Source organism: Pantherophis guttatus, chromosome 2 (assembly GCF_059756535.1).
Source record: "Pantherophis guttatus breed Tessera chromosome 2, ASM5975653v1, whole genome shotgun sequence".
In the NCBI taxonomy this organism is placed as follows: Eukaryota; Metazoa; Chordata; class Lepidosauria; order Squamata; family Colubridae; genus Pantherophis; species Pantherophis guttatus.
This window is the reverse complement of record NC_142064.1, coordinates 160,853,853-160,871,183: the sequence shown is the minus strand read 5'-3', so window position 1 is coordinate 160,871,183 and position 17,331 is coordinate 160,853,853. Positions and strand designations below refer to the sequence as shown.

Genomic DNA, 17,331 nt, shown 5'->3' with positions numbered 1-17,331 from the left:
AAAATTCAGGAATAGCAGGTGTCAGTTAAGCTCAAACCTTATTGCAATATATAGAATTCAATGCTGCCTTAAAATACATAAAGGCTGCCTACATAAGATAATATTCCTCTGCCAGGTCCAGTCCTTCAGTTTCAAGAATAGGCGACTAGGCAGGGTAATGTGTCAGGTTCCAAGTAATAATCCCATAGCAAATAAAACTCCAAGGCCAGTAGATTCCTCAAAGAATAGTTTTACTGGATATATCATATTGGCACAGTTCTAGTGAAAACCGATTCTGAAGGTTCCTGCAGTTTTCACCTAATGAAAGGTAAAAGTTTTTCCCCTTCCCCAATCAATCAGTCACATCGTTCAATCAGGTTGCTACCCTGTTGCCTGGTAACATCACTTCTCTTCTTTCCATGTGTGAGAATGTCCTTGGTTCCCAGGAGAAAGTCTTTTGTTTTGGCTACAAAACCCCAGTTATCTCTATCGCCCCAACCCCCGTCCCCCATCCCTCAGCTCCAGTGTGGCAACACTGAAGCTTCAAAAGGGCTTCGGTCAAGTCAGCTTCAGGGTTGACACAATGTTTACTAATAGACTTAATCATGGTATTAAGAAATTTATATTTAGCAGAATCACTCCTCTATTTTTTTTTAAAGACAGGGATTACAATCCTCCATGACCATACTGATTGACAGTAATTAAGAAAAAAAACAACACCGTACATTTTTCCATAGTTTTCTCAAGGGATATTAAGTCATTTCCTGGAGCTTTTCTCAAACTCAATTGAGCAATTACATTTTTTATCTCTACGATCATTACTAGGACCGGTCTGGAAGCAATTTTTGGAATCCAAGTAGAATACCTTTCAAATTCTTTGTATGCTTAACAAGCATTCCTATATTTTTTTCTCAGATGAGCAATTTCATACAAGAGTCTTCAACTTATGACCACAGGTGAGCCCAAAATTCCATTGCTAAGCAAGACAGTTGTTTAAGTGAATTTTGCTCCATTTTACAACCTTTCTTGCCACAGCTGTTAAGTGAATCACTGCAGTTAGTAACACAGTTAAGTTAGTAACATGGTTGCTATGTGAATCTGACTTCCCCATCGACTTTGCTTGTCAGAAGGTCGAAAAAGTTGATCACATGATCTTAGGACACTGGAACCGTCATAAATACATAGCAGTTGCCAAGTGTCTGAATTTTGATGACGTCAACATGGGGATGCTGCAATGGTCGTAAGTATGAAACACAATAACTTTTTTCAATACCATTGTAACTTTGAATGGTCACTAAACAAATGGCTGAACGTCGAGGACTACCTGTACTGGATTTAGTTGTATTGCAGATCATATTTCAATATGTTTTTGTAGTATCAATGTACAAAAGGAGTAAAAAAGAGAAGTCTTGGAATGACTTACTGACTATAAAGGGGATCCTGAGTACAAAAATAATATTAAGTTCTCTTGATTGGTAGGCCAAGAGATGGGGGGAAGCAAGAATTCTGAAATGCTCCCTAGAATAGAGAAACTGACAATATTCATTTTAAAAAGATGGAACAAAATTTTTCAAGAGTGACCCACATACCATTCACAAAATCTTCTGACATCTTGCAATACCTGTAGCTCAGCTTCATAGATCACCATGTGTGTTGAGAGGCCCTTTCCCATCAGATGTATTGCCTTCCTCAATAGTTCTCTCTTATTTCTCTTTTGAGGAATATATTATAATATGTAAAAATCACAACTTTATGTTTATTGCATTTCCACAGGTTTATCCGATTCATAAGGGCCTCTTCTCAATTTCAGATAAACGTATGTTTGATCATATGAATTCGCACACAAAAAAACAACAACAAAATAACATCTGGATTTTATATATGTTTGCTCATTTTTGCTCTTTATAGACCATTGCACTGTACAAATGGAACAAGGATAGAGGTGTTTTGTGGGGTTTTTTTTGTTGTTGTTTTTGTTTCCTTCTGTAATCTTGATTGTAACATTGTAGAAATCTGGTGTTTACAAGCCTGAAAACCTAGAGAAGTTTGTAATTGGATATGCCTGACAATTTTCTAAGTGTGGTTTAGTCTTCACTAAGACATGAGACTGGACAATTCATGGCTCCAGTTATGAGTTCAACAGTAGATAACCTCAGCAGAAAAACTTCCTCCCTCCCTCCCTCCCTCCCTCCCTTCCTCTTGTACCTTGCTAAGGACAAGAAAATAACTTTTTTTCTGTGCTCTAAGTACAGCATCACAGCCAGGATGGTGCTTTGGGAAAGGGCCTCTATCTGAGCCTTGGAAGATTAGATAAGAGGCCTCCTGGGTTATATTCCGCCTCCACATCCCTGCTTTAAGTGAAATTTGTGTATGTGTGTGTGCATGTGCATGCATGTGTGTATAGATCACACATAGACACATATTTGTATTAGTAGCCAGATATGGCAAAGCCATATTTTGAGGACTGTTTCTATTATAATACAGTTGTCAAATTTCCTTATGCCACAACCATGCTTGCGGATTAAAAATGATGTCCAGCTATGAAAAATGGAGTACAACATTCCCTAAAACCACTTCATATCTGAGATTAATTTTAAAGAAGAGCATAGAGAACAAGGACGTCCTGACCCTGAAGAAGAGGAAGCCATCAAAATCTCTTTGTTTGTCAAAAAAAAATAGATGAGAGGCTCACGTCGTCTTATCGTTTGTCATCTTTAAGATAGCTGCCACTATTCCTTGCTGCAGTGAGATGTTCACTTAAATCTGATAATAATGTGGGATGTAGATGTTAAAATTCAGTACAGTATAGGACTGTATCCTCTACAGCAGTTATGAGTTATGTGCGCCTCTCTTGTTAGTTTGACAGCAGCATTCCAGAAGAATAGATTCCAAATTGAAAACTGTACAGAAAACCTACTGACAATACAAGTTACAGGAAGGCAATTTAATATATACTAAGTACGCATTGCATTTAAATTTTCTGGAGGCAAACACTATACTCACAACTACTTGCCAGTAAAAAAAATCATGATGTACAGCTGGACACAGGAAGTTGTTTTTAAGAGAAGTGGAAGTATCCTTCTATGAGGATGAACATAAGGACATAACAGAAGTAGTTCTCCTTCCTTCAAGCCACCTTTCAATCCTCTAGATGTCCTGGGCTAAGGTGAGTATCTGTCTCCAGCCAGCCTGACTACTGATGCTCCTGATACATAGCACCTAATAATAGTCTGGCCACCCATTGTTCACATGCATCTGATGCTAGTGTCAGCAGTTGACAAAGAACTGGAACAATGGAGCCTGTTTTAATAAGGGATGAATGATTTAAAGGAACAGTTGCCTCTAGAGTTGGTGTACAATCTAGGCCAACCTTCTTCAACCAGGATGCTTCTTGATTTGGTTGACTCCAGCCTTACATTTTCAGGCACATTTCCCATTTTCTCACACATTTCAAGGGCAGCAATTTGAGGAAAGTTTCTTGATGCTCAAACCCAGCCAACCGATTTACAATGGCAAGATGATGAGGATATATGTATTTTAAGCCTGAATCATATCATGGCAATTATAATTTAAAACATCTGGAGGGTATATTGTTGAAAAACATAAATCTAGGCCTTTTTCATAAAACAACAGAGAAAGAATTCACTCTATGTTTTCCTTGCTATTCTGTGCAACTGGATCATGGCCTCCAATCTTCTTGATGATTATCACTTGTATTGTGCTGCGAATCTTTGAAGCAATTTTGTAATCTTGCAATAATGTTGTAAGTAGGTCCACATTAGACAAAGCATGTAACTTAGTCTATGATTTTATGGTATTTATCTGGAAAAAAGTCAGTGCATTCAGATAATTTATGACAGATAACAACACTTGAATTACAGATTTCCTGATTCAGATCTTAGTATCATTATCTCTTCCACCTCTACAGTATTTGCAGCTAGTGTTTTATTCCTAAATTCTTCCTCTGTGACTTGAAATTTTGGTTAAAAAAAAAAGATCGTAAAGAATCTGTATCCAAATAATGGCAAATCCTAGATTACAACTGAATTACCATCAAAACACTGAACTCAACAGAACATTTCAACATTGCTGGTCAAAAGTGAGCACTCCTTTCCTCAGAGAGTTCTTAAAGGCTTCAGATCATTCCCTCTGAAAACCTTAGTGAACTGTGACTGACATTAAGTAACCTTGTTAATTCATAATCCACAGTTCATTAATTCATAATGTGTAATTAATTAATTATTGACTTCTCAATTCATAATGTGTCATTTGTAAGACGACTTACAATTTGCACATTTATGGCATTTATTTAACAAGACACAGTTCAAGATGAGGTATTTCTTACTCAGACCACCAAGTACATCCATTTGGTCTGCAATTTTACAAACCTCTTCAAATGTATAGAGTCTATTCTTATGACATGTGGAGCTTGTGTCTGTAGCAGATACGTTTAATCTGCAGGACAAGGCTGATGTGATTGAATGTTGTTCCATTAAAGAAAGGCTGCATTTCTATAAAATTTGATGGGAAAGTTTTATTTTTTCTCCCTGACAAATACCCATTTGTGTACACAAGTTTGTGCGAGGAATATAGTGGGTTGGTCAGTATAGAGGAGCAATTCAATAATGTGAGCCTCTATCTGGCATCTGAAGTGGTAAACTTCAAATATGCATTTACAGCTTGATTAGGCCACCATCAGTATCCAACATCATATGATACATATCACCTGATACTTACCTGCATCTTAGACTTGTAGTTTATTCAGCAGCTATTTCTGAGAGTTACTTCTCCTGGAATCCCTTACAGACAAACCGGTTTCCTTCAGAAGTGCTATTACAATAGTAAGAAAATCAAGAAGGAATCCAGTTTAACTTTGTCCGAGGAAAATTTAAAGCCCAAAGAAGATTTGCACATGTTCAAGGGTACAGCAAAGCCATTCTAAGAAAAGAAAAGTCTGTCACAGCAAACATGTAGTGCAGGAGCTCTAGGATCTCATTTGGTAGCCAAATACACGAAGCCATGAAGCTCTTGGAATCTTGTGGTCAGAACTTTTTGGATTTTCAGATCCTTTTTTTTTCCTATCCTGTAGCTTGCTGGCCCTTTTGAAAAGAGAGTGAGAAATGCAAATGAGAAAATCAAAGGACTATCATTCTTGCTGGAAGCCCCAGAAATAATTTATTATTCTCCCAAAGCAGGAAGTCCAATAAAACTAAATTAGAGGAACATAACTAGCATCTTCTTGTGTTTGAAGAAATAGATAACCAGTCAATCCAAGAATTTGTGGTAGGGTGTTTTTTTTTATCTCCTCCATGTTGCTAAATTAACTTCATCTTGGGGAAAGTTTGAGGGACCATTTAAGTGGGGAGGGAAGAGTAAGCCTTTAAGGAGGAACTAGGACAAGAGATACTGTAACACAGAGATAGAAGAAAATGTGAGAAAGATAAAATCAAAATAACCTCATATTGACTTTGTTTAGTATAAGATGGGACAGAGAGAAACTTTGACAGGCTTTCAAGGTTATATGATTGTATCCTACGACGATCAAGTACCATTGCTGAAATCCCCGCACTGTCTGTTTTTTGACCTAGCTTATCTGAAGGGCTGACAGAAAAGAGAGATGAGAAGTCTGGCGAAAAAAATGTAATGTATGAATTGGTGGAAACAAATATGGTTTGCAAAATTTGGAAGACATAGAAAGGCATGGTATTCATGCAAACTAGTGTAAGCTGTCTCTTCTTTTCCTTATTTCCGGTAATTACTTTAACTTTTTTCTTACTCCTTTTCTGTTCTCTCTACCACATTGCAAACTCCAAAAGTAAATAGCACAATGGGTATGCATGTAACTGGTTAAGGATGGTTGTCATAAATTATGCTTCTATTGCAATATATCATGAAGTTCTAGCAAACACTTCTGCATGATAAACTTAATACATATCTTTTATTTTATGTACACTGAGAGCATATGCACCAAGACAAATTCCTTGTGTGTCCAATCACACTTGGCCAGTAAAAATTCTATTCTATTCTATACAATCAGGAATTAATCATCTGAGTTTAGAAAAAAAAAAAGAGGATTAGAACCTAGATCCATGATGGCGAACCTATGGCACGCGTCAGTGGTAGGTTTCTACCGGTTTGCCCCGGTTCGGGTGAACCAGTAGTAGCGGCGGCAGGAGGCTCTGCCCACCCACCCGGACATCATCAAACATGCTCTGTGCATATTTGCATGCGCAAAAGTGGCGCGTGTGTGAGTGAAGCAAGCGCATGCGCACGAGCGAACCGGTAGCAAAGGTAAGTGAAACCCACAGGTGGCATGCAGAGCCCTCTCTGTGGGCACGCAAACAGTCACCCCAGTTCAGCTCTGCTGCACATGCACATGTGCCTCCCACCAGCCAGCTGGTCATCAGGTCTCTGCCGCGTATGCGCGGAGGGACGCGTGCGGGGGGATGCATATGTATGCATGGGGGACGGTGCATATGCAGGGAGGCCACACCAACATGTGTAGGAGGGCACGTGCAGGGGGATACACACATGTGCGGGAAGGCAGGGGGCATGAGGGGGGCATGCACGCTTTGGGCACTCAGTCCAGAAAAGGTTAGCCATCACTGACCTAGATCATTACACAGCATTATACAAACATTTATACAAACACGTTTTATCATCTCCCAAATAAAAAATGTTCAAACAAGGCAAAGGAAGCCCTTCCTCCTTTACACCTAACCATGACACAAGCATTCCCTGGTAACATTTCTTTTCTACCATGGACACCTGATGTTGCCTTCATCTTGACCCCAGCCAATGGGTAAGACAATCTCAAGTCATCCTTAGTGTACTGGCACTAAAGTACATGTAATCCTTGATTTATGACTGGCTGCTCAGTGACTGTCCGAAGCTATGATGGACTCAAAACAAAGTACTTAGAACCCCCACTCACAGTCACGTGATCGCATTTCGAGTCCTTGGCAACTGGTCTGTATTTGCATCTGTTTGCAGTGTCCCACAGTCATGCGACTGAAATTTATGATGCTTTTTGCTGGAAACTAATGTTTACTTCTGCTTTCCAAAAAAAAAAAAAATCCATTGTGGATTATGGATTTGTTTAACGACTGCGGATTTGCTTAATGACCACCACAGAAAAGTTGTAAAATCAGGTTGGTCATGTGATGACCTGTTTAATAACTGGCATGACTTACAACTGTAATTCTGGGCTCAATTACAGTAATAAGTGGAGGACTATCCGTAGTAGTTTCCCTCTTATTCAGACATAGTCCAAAGGTAGCCCCAACATACATAAAATCTATTATAATGTGACCTGGTATCTTGGAGGAAAATGAAGAGACAATCAGTGACTAAGAACAAAGACGACAGAGGTCAGCTCCCAGGAAGTCTGGCATGAGGGGCATGTTGTGGATTCCATCAATCCTTTGTTTGGCTGGATCCAGGAGAGGAACCTTCTCTGCAATGGCACTTGCCCTCTGCGACATCATCCCCCACAAAGTGAGATTGGTCCCAACTCCATTAGCCTTCCGAGCAGGGGTGAAATCCAGCAGGTTCTAACAGGTTCTGGAGAACCAGTAGTGGAAATTTTGAGTAGTTCGGAGAACTGGCAAATACCACCTCTGGCTGGCCCCAAAGTGGGGTGGGAATGGAGATTTTGCAATATCCTTCCCCTGCCACGCTCACCAAGCCACGCCCACAGAACTGGTAGTGAAAAATTTTGAATTTTACCTCTGCTTCCGAGAAGTTTGTAATACTTAGTTCTGCCATCAGGCAGAAGTATGGAGTCTGTTACATGGCTGTCTTGTGAGCTGAGAATGCACTCTCTCCCGTCTTTTTGTTATTGTAGTTTTTAACTGTTTAAACTGTTTATGGACTTAATTATCTTATTTGGCTTTGCTTTTAATTGTGTGAGATCCAATAAAATCATTGGAGGGAAAAGAATCAGATGGAGACGGTTCACATGTAATAATTAAATAAAAATCAATATGTTGATAAGAAATTATTTATGATGCTACTAGAAACAAAGTGCAAAAATGTGGCCTGCCAGGTTTCCTGTTATGGCCCCATAGTAATTTTGGAGTTTGGGGAAATTTTACAAGGCAAGAGGAGTGTCTTAACTCTTGCCAATGACTAGAGTCAATTGGATTGAGATGAGCAGCTATAGAAATGGAATATATAAATAAAAATGCATCAGTTTCACCAGGATGGATCCTACATGTTAAATGTTAAATTTAATTGATGACTTTTTCCTCTTTTTTTGTACACTATTTTTTCTTTTGTTGTTGTTAGGGTTGAATGTTTGCTTTTGTTTTAATTTTGTTTGTTTCACTGTTTTGTATTTTATTTTCTATGATAAAACAATAACTACATAAAAATGCACCAATTTAACCCTAGGAAACTTCTGAAACTCTTTCCCTAAAGGGCCTGGTCCCTGTCATTTTTGGAATAAGGCCCTTCATAGACCACACAAAAACTTGTGGGGACCCTGACACTCCTAATTTGAATCCTGCCTCTAGGATGCAAAGCAGTTGACATGCTGTTTGCCCTGTCACCATTTTCTTCCTTCTAGTTTCGTTTTCACAATTAAAACAAAGATACATGGACTTTGTAGGAGACTGGTGGCAAATCTAAGGTGGCAAAAAATAAAATAAAAAGAAATCTAGTGGCTGCAGGTAGGTTTGAGTGACTGATACAAAGTTCCAATGGAAGAGAATATCTATAGCTCAGGGTTTAACTGTGGGGTCCTTGATGTTTTCTGAGCATTGTTATTGGCTTGTAGATGTTTCATTACCTAATTAGGTAATAACATCAGTGCAAGCTGAGTGTGGGGTTTGCTCCCTGTTTATATACAGTAGCTTGCCTATAGAGTAGCATACCCTGAGTGGGGGGGGGGGGTATGGTTTTCTCCTTGATAGTTTCTTGGTTAGGATATAGTTTTCTGCTTTGTTGTTTGCCTGGTGTTAATCCCTGTTTATCTGGTTGTTGGCTGCTGGAAATGTGTTCTGCTCTTTTTCTTATCTTTTGTATTGTCTCTTTTGAATGGTGTGTAAATGTGATTTATTTCTATGTGGCTATTGATGACTGATTTGTCTAAATGCCAAGCTTCCAGGAATTGGAACAGGGAGCAAACTCCACTCACTCATACTGAAGATAATCCAAAATTATTGAGGGAGATTGTTGTCTAAGTAGATATTTAAACCTACATTTTTTTTTCAGTGCATGTTCAGTGTGTTCTTTTATACACCCAACAAAAATAAATTGCAAGAGGGTGGATAAACCCACATTGCAAAGCTCTGGAATACAAAGAACCACCTTGTAACAATGGTTAGAGAACATTACATTTTAATCTTACAGCAGCAGATCTCCGAATCACGCCATACAGACATTTCCACAAACAAATCCATACGTGAATAATATCAGAACTCTTGTTATCTATTCTACTCACGTAGTGCGTGTGTGTGTGAGCAGTTGAGAACTGGTATTGTCAAAACAACAACAAAAGAGAAAATATATTGGTCCAAACAGCTTTACAACTAAAAAAAAAAACACAAAAAAGCTGACGCGTGTTTAAAAAGTGACCCCTTCCTTTAATATTATCCTATTCCCAGTCTTCTTTTTTCTTCAAAAGATGTCAGAACGACATGTTGTAAACCATTCGTGTAGATTTTAAGTCGTGAAGAGAGTTCCCGCCAAGGTCACCCAGTGGCTTCTCTCGCCCCGATTCGGCCGGAACAAAAGTTACTCGCTACTCATAAACTACTACAAATGCCCGTTTCCTAGTTTTCATCCTGCCTCCAATGCTGTCCCCGTCGCTGATTCCTTTTGAATCCCACCTCACGTATAGAAGAAAAAAAGGCTGCTGCGGGATGTGGGCGACCTACCGCCGGCACGAAGCGCCAAGCGAGGGGAGGGGGCGGGGAAAAAAACAAAACCTTCTTTGCAATTTAAAGGGGAGAAGGGCGAGAGCTCTTTCCCTCCCCCCACACACCTCATGCAAACCCTGCCGTATTGTAAAAGCTTTGAGCAGCCCTATCGGCAAGGATAAAAGGGGAGGAGGAGGAAGAGGGGGCAGGAGCTCGTCAGACGTTCAAGCAACGAGTTCTTTTCTTCTCCAGGCTGCATAGGACCCCTCCGTCTCCCTTCCACTATTTTTCCCCAATCCTGGGATTTTACAAAGCTGGCCGAAAAGAAAACGCCCGCCTCGCCTCGCCTCCTCGCAACTTGTTCGCAGCCAGCCGGGGTGGCCATCGCCGGGCCCCGCCCCTTCTCTCTCTCTCTCTCTCCCTCCCCCCCCACCCCACTCTCTCGCCCCGCGCGTGCTCGCCAGCGTCCGCGCCGTGCGTGCTCGCGCCCGCGGGTCTTGCAGGGTTCTCAACTCTGCCGCCCTCTTCCAGCGGGCTCTTTCCTTCGCTCTCCCTCCCACGCCCTCCCCTCCCCTCCCTCCCTCTCTCTCTCTCTTTGCCCGCCGCCTGGAATGAAGATGGTGGCGAGCGTCCGAGTGCAGAAGCTGGTTCGCCGGTACAAGCTGGCGATCGCCACGGCTCTGGCTATTCTGCTCATCCAGGGCCTGGTGGTGTGGAGTTTCAGCAGCCTGGAGGAGGACGATCAGGGAGAGGTAAGGAAAAGCGGGGAAAGGCAAAAGAGGGAGCCTGCATCGCGCGGGAGAGCTGCTGTCCCCCGGCGGAGGACGGAGGGGGTGGGTGGGGGGAGAGAAAGAGGCTGGCGCCCCCCGGGAAAGTGGGGGCGCTGGAGGGTCGGGGTGGGATCGGTGCCAAGAGCAGCCCGGATGGACTTTCCAATTCTCGGGGGCTGGGTGAGCTGGAGCTAGTGGCGGTGCATCGGGTCAGCCAGCCAGCCAGCCTTTTTGTACGGGGGTAATGGTGCTCTCCGGATTGGAAAGGCGTCCGTCCGCTCTTTGGAGGCGTGAGAGTGTTGATGCCTTCGGGGTCAGGCGGTCGCTAGTGCGTGAAGAACTGAACAGGGTAGAGGTGATGGACGGGAGCGGAGTACTTTGCCACTGGAGAATCGCACTGGGGAATTTGGGAGAGTGACCGAAAAGCAAGGGACCGCCTGGACGATCGAGTTATGGGGGGTGGGAGATATGGATGGCCGGGGGGACAATCCATGTAGTTTTGGGAGTGTGGTAAAAGCAGGGCTGAATCTTGGCATTGCATTGGCCTTTGGGAAAAGAACAAAAAGAAACAAGGATTGTCATACAGCGAACGAAACGGCGAGGATTCGCGTACTGTCGCTGTTTCTCCGAAGGACGACCGGGAGCTGTTTCCCAAAAACCTCGGAGTCTTGTTGGTGAAGTTAACTGCAAATTGGAGCCTGGGATTGGAATGCAAACGGAGACGTTGGCTTGGTTTGCGGATGGGAGACGGCGCTTCTTTGTGCTCCCTCCGAGAAAACTTGGCTGTAGCGATCTAGACTAGAGGCACGTTTAATACCGAGCAGTTGGCAGATTTCCCTACGGATCCTTCTGCAATTAAAGAACGTGGGGGTTTGAAGTCCGGCTTCATTTTAATAAGAGTGCCCATAGGAAGAGCTCCCCGGGTTTCTTTCCGAACTAGAGATCTGAAGATTTGCATGTGTTTGCTAAACCAAATGAAATGCAGGAGGGTGGAATGTGAGATGGTGTTGCATCAGGAGGGAATAAAAGGGATGCTAAGTGGTGTTAAATGAGCATTAAATACAGTACAGGGAAAAAATGGAAAATATCTGGAAAATTGACAGCCTCCTCTAATTTCAAGGCTGGGTTGCATTTCAAAATTGCTCTGTGATGCTACTATATTGTGAGTTATGTCTGTATATGGATTTTATTTTTGTTACCCTGTAGGATACAGAGAATCTCTTTTGGCTTGGTTATATCCACTGGGCATGGCAAAAATAATCTCACCCCAGGAGGTGAGCTGCTGCTAGATCTAGGCAGTAATCAAGCTACTGAGAGAGAACAGGGCCTGCGTGGGGGAGGGTGCGAGTATCCTGAGCTTCAGGACAGACACTAACAACTTAGCCCTACTATTCACCATGTAGAATTATAGTAGTCTAGGGGAAATATCTCAAGCAGGAGGAAAGTAAAATGGAATGCAATTCATGCTAGGCCCTGGATAAAAGATTATGCCTTGTTCTATCTACATTACCATGTTTATTGTTCTTCACTAAGTTTTAAGGCTAAAGTTGGTTTGGCATTTTTCTTTTCAATCGCACTCAGGATATATGTACTCATGTGAGTCCTGAACGTACATTGAAAAATTCACAGCAAAAGTCAACATAGCCACCTCAAGTTTACAGAAGTAAAAACAAAAATAGTAATAATGTATGCCAATTTTATTTTTATTTTTTTGTTTCATTGATTTAATAAATGTTTATGGGGGAAAAAACATCCTTGTACGTGAATTGAGAAGCATCAACTTGGAATAACATAGAAATGTTCATTTTGTTACATACCAGAATTTGGAAATTTGGCCGCGCTAAATCATTTCACGATTTTCAACATGCCTTAATCTGAACAGATGTGTGCCTGTATGTATGTGCATATGTGTGCCTGTATAATTAAAATAGAGTAATTATGGTTGGAGTTTAATCCTTGTAAAGACATTCAAGCACCTGAAAAATTTGAACTACTTGGTGCTGTGAAGTTCTCTATTATTCGTTCATAATTTGTGTTCTTCAGAATTTGCACTTTCCCCCTGATTTTCTTACTATAGTTGGGCTTAACATAGTATAGCTTTTTCAAAACCGTATTGATTACGGACTATCCAAGTTATATATTGAGATACATGTATTGTTTTTTTGCAGACATATAAAATAGCCTGGTTGTTTGAGATGGACTTGATCCTTCTTATGCCTACCACAAAAATCGTTAACATGCCTCTGACATCACATGTAGCACCCTAATTATAAAGAGATATTTTGCTTTTCTGTTTGGGAAGTCAAAGGTTATGGGTGTCTTAAGAATGCATCCTCTAAAAGCCAAGGGAAAAGTCTCCAAACCTTCTTATCTGCTTTCCTGCTGGAGGTAGTCCTTGACTTACGACCATAACTGAAACTAGAATTTCTGTTGATAAGCAAGTCACACCTGATTTTATGACTTTTTCACCCATTGACTTCACTTGTTGGAAGCCGGCTGGGAAGGTTGCAAATACCATCACGTGACCCCGGGATGCTGCAACAGTTTTAAATACATGACAGTTGCCAAGCACCTGAATTTTGTTCACATGACAGCGGGGATGCTGCAATGGTCGTAAGTGCGAGGACCAGTTATAAGCCACTTTTTTTTCACTGCCTTTGTAACTTGGAATAGTCGCTAAAGGAATGGTTGTACGTTGAGGACTATCTTTACTTGTCTTCAGATTCTGTGGCCTTCAGAAGCACAATGTTTACCCAGAGTATTGCTTGGTAGTTAAATTATAACTGTCGTATAAAAAGAAGGAACAAGTATTGTTTCTTAATTAAATACAACCGAACAAGGCATAGAAAATCAAACTTCTTGACATGAATTTCTGTCATTGTGACAGCCACCATCTCTATGGATGCAATCCCGTAGCAATCAACAAAACTCTTGCCTTTTGCTGCATTGGCAGCTTTGCCCTCCCTGGCACTCTTCGTATGTTTTTACTACAAATTGCATGTCAACAGGCCTCAGGCAAAAGCTGGACAAGGATCTTCCAATTAGAGAACATGTTAAGTAGATTATGCAAAAGGTAAATCAGTCATATTGGTCGGGGCCTGAAAAAGAAGTCTTGGGGAATATATGCTTCACACTCTGGGTTTAATTAATTGACTTCGGACTAAATAATCATACGGTAAAGCTCCCCTAAGACTGTTATTGAAGAAGAACACGATAAAAAGGGACATTCAACCTGGAAACCTTTGGGCTAAAGTTTCATCAAAGCTAGCAAGTGTGGGTAAGAGCTATGTCCGTAATATGCTAGCTTTCTCAATTCAATTCATCTAGTCTGCCTGAACTTTGGTGCTACCCAAATATTAGAGAGCTTTTTTAGAAGTCCAATTTGATGTCTTGCCATCTGCTGCGCTAGAGGGCACTTTCAGTGTTCTACCAAATAAGGAACACCTTTGCCCTATGGAACTGTTAAAATGGATTGGACAAATCCCTCTGTGGGAATCTTTTTATGGAACTTCTTTCACGGCTGCTACCTCTCCTTCTTAGATGCTCAGGAGCTTTCTGAGTTTTTTTTTTTTCCTTTTAGTGGACCCTAATATCAACAACAAAATTACTTACTGTTGTGATTCATCTTGTAGAACCCTTCAGAATATTCTAAAGCAGCATTTCTCAGACTTGGTAACTAAAAGTTGTGTGGACTTAAAAGTGCTGGCTTAGATACCGGGAGATTGTGAGTTCTAGTGCCACCTTAGGTCTGAAAGCTCGCTGGATGACTGGCCTATGAGGAGGCCAGCCTACCTCACATGGTTGTTGTGGGAAAATAGGAGGAGGAAGAAGTTGTGTGTGTGTGTTCACTGGCTTAAGTTACTTATAAAGGCAGGAAACACATAAATAAAAAGTAAATAAACATTTTAGATTGTGAAATAGTTTATTTTAGTATAAATGAGGACCCAAATTGTTGGGGGCCATATGCTGACTTTGTAAACAGCATAAAGAGGGCTGTAAAGTACTGTAAAGCGGTATATAAGTCTAAGTGCTATTGTTATTGCTATTTTTGTTATCTGAATGGGTGTCTTCTCAGTCAAGTGAAGACATAGAAGCCATTCTTCCTAAGATTTCTATTTAGTCTCTGATCACTTCATTGACCAGCCCAGTATTTTTTTTTTTTTTAAAAATGCAGTAGCTACATTATCATGCAGATTAAAACAGGCTAAAAAAAGGAAAGTCAGTATAGATTTAATCAAGCCAATATAGAACTGTGATTCACAGTGCATATGACATAATGAATGCAAAATAATTGTACGTTTCTTTGCGGTGGGGAGCCGGGGTTATGTGGAATAAATTAGAGGCTTATCTTTTATCTGCTTGGATTTTTATCAGGTTTGGATTGGATGGTTCCTTAAGGGACTTCTGTCCAAAAATAAATTCCCAGCGTTGAGTTACTGCTTCTCTGAAAAATACCCATTAAGCCAATTACATGCCTAAGATGTAATTTTAGTCAATTGCAAGCAAGATAACCTATTGATTTTGGGGCTGTTGGATAGTAGTCGGGGAACTGATACTACAGTCCTAAGTGCGTCTGCTCTTGAACTTAATGGAGTTTAGTGTTGTACTTGACAAAGGAGCGCAGCTTGAATTAACAGTGAAGCATTCAAAGGCTCTCCTAGTCATGCTCCAAACACCAGTTGCCAGTTGAAACTGAACTCCAATTCATGGTCCCTTTATTTCAGGAGAAATCCCACTGATTGGTATTATGAAGATTCTGGAGCGGTAGCCTTTGTGCATTTCGATATTGAAATATAAAAAAAGAAAGTAGCCTTTCCCAACACACCTTTTATCTCTTCATGATATATGAAAGCACCAGTGGTTGCCTGCAGCTCTTATGTGACTTCCCTAAAGAGACAATTAGTTGCAAAGTGGGTTGTTTTAAATCACGCCATTAAAGCAACAGTTTGGGATTTTCTGTTTTCTGAAAACTCTTACTGCCCTTCCTGATTTCTTCCAAGTTCTGTTGGAAGACAAAGGCTTTCGCTAAGTATAGCGTTTGTGTGACATAGTTTAAGAGAAAAAATGGATGCCGTTGTGGGCTGTGTGGTTCAGGAAGAGAATTGGGAGTTCTGGAAGAGGAAAAAAGACGAACTTTTTAAAACAATCCTTTAAAGCAGTGGAAGGCCTGAGGCTGTACCTTGGGTGGGACCTCATCAATGTCATGGGTGGGGCTGAGTTTCTAGAAGTTTTCTCTATTTTTATTTTAAAGCTCTTATGCTCTTGCTTTCATGTTTTCCCATTTCAATATACATATAATTATATATGTATAATTATATATACAATATAAATTCTGTTGCTAAGCGAGATACTTGTTAAGTGAATTTCGTCCCGTTTTACGACCTTTCTTGCCACAGTTATTAAGTGAATCACTGCAGTTTTTAAATTAGTGACAGGGTTGTTAGGTAAACCTGGCTTCCCCATTGACTTTGCTTGTCAGAAGGGCGCAAAGGTTGACCGCATGACCCCGGGAGACTGCAACCGTCATAAATATGAGTCAGTTGCCAAGTGTCTGAATTTTGATCATGTGACCATGGAGATGCTGCCAATGGTCCTAAGAGTGAAAAATAGCCATGTCACTTTTTTCAATGCCATTGTAACTTCGAATTAAACAAACTGTTGTAAGTTGAGGACTACCTGTAGCAGGAAACTACGGCCAGCGTTCAGCAAAGCAGCAGGGGTAGCTAGCAGTCATGATGGAGGGGGCACGGAGGTTTAGGAGCGGGGAGGGAGCCCCTCACGTTTCCCATTCCTGCTCCAGAATGTTGCATTTAACACATATGTAAGAATCCAAATTTCATCATGGTGGGTTGGGGGTGGGATGGTAAGGGATGGGATGGTAAGAAGTGTCCTTCTCCTAGATTAGGGCTGTCAAACTCATGGCCCGCGGGTCAGATACATCATGCGCTGGCCATGGCCACGCTCAGTTTAGCGAAGGGGGGAAAGCTGCAATGCGTCACATGATGATGCCATGAGTTTGACACCCCTGTGCTAGATTGTACAAGTTTGCAGCATTAAAATAAGACATCGTTCATATAAAGGAACTACTAGGAGGTGTATTATCTACAAAAAAACATAACTTCTAAGTCACTAATAACAGCATATCTGTGTATGCTCCATTGTTGAAACAAGAGGATGTTCTTTTAAAAAGCAAAATGAAATAGAATGTAAACAGGCTTCATTCTAAACTAAAGCATACATCCAGGAAATAAAGTCCTTTAAATTCATGTGGCATTTCAAAGTAAACATGGCTGCATTCCAGCTGTGGGGTCCTCAGATGTTTGAAGTATCTCTTGGTTGCACCATTTGTTTTATTTAAAACATCCACTGAGAATTCAAATCAGAGAGATAAGAAAAACCTCTATGAATACTTTATGCTAATTTTATTTATATATACGAATGTCTCCTAAAAGAAAATTAGAAAATTGCATTGACTTTACAACTTGAAATATTGAACAGAGAGCATTCCAAAAAGGAGGGGGGAACAATCCAATCTTAACAAAATATCTCAACACCTCTACATTGGTTGTATAAAAAACCAAATAAATGCTAATACAGGTAGTCCTCGACTTACAACAGTTCACTGAGTGACCGTTCAAAATTACAACGGCACTGAAAAGAAGACTTATGACAGTTTTCCACACAAGTGTTGCGGCATCCCCATGGTCATGTGATCAAAA

General features: G+C 40.9%; 1 protein-coding gene across 1 annotated transcript in view; it reads left to right on the top strand.

The window, feature by feature from the left end:
* The first annotated feature begins 9,989 nt into the window (after positions 1 to 9,989).
* XYLT2 (xylosyltransferase 2) overlaps positions 9,990 to 17,331 on the top strand; it is a 46,224-nt gene continuing 38,882 nt past the window's right edge. Inside the window, exon 1 of the mRNA XM_060688719.2 lies at positions 9,990 to 10,594. Within this exon, the coding sequence (XP_060544702.2) occupies positions 10,454 to 10,594 (141 nt within the window). The 5' untranslated portion in view covers positions 9,990 to 10,453. The remainder of the gene's footprint in view (positions 10,595 to 17,331) is intronic.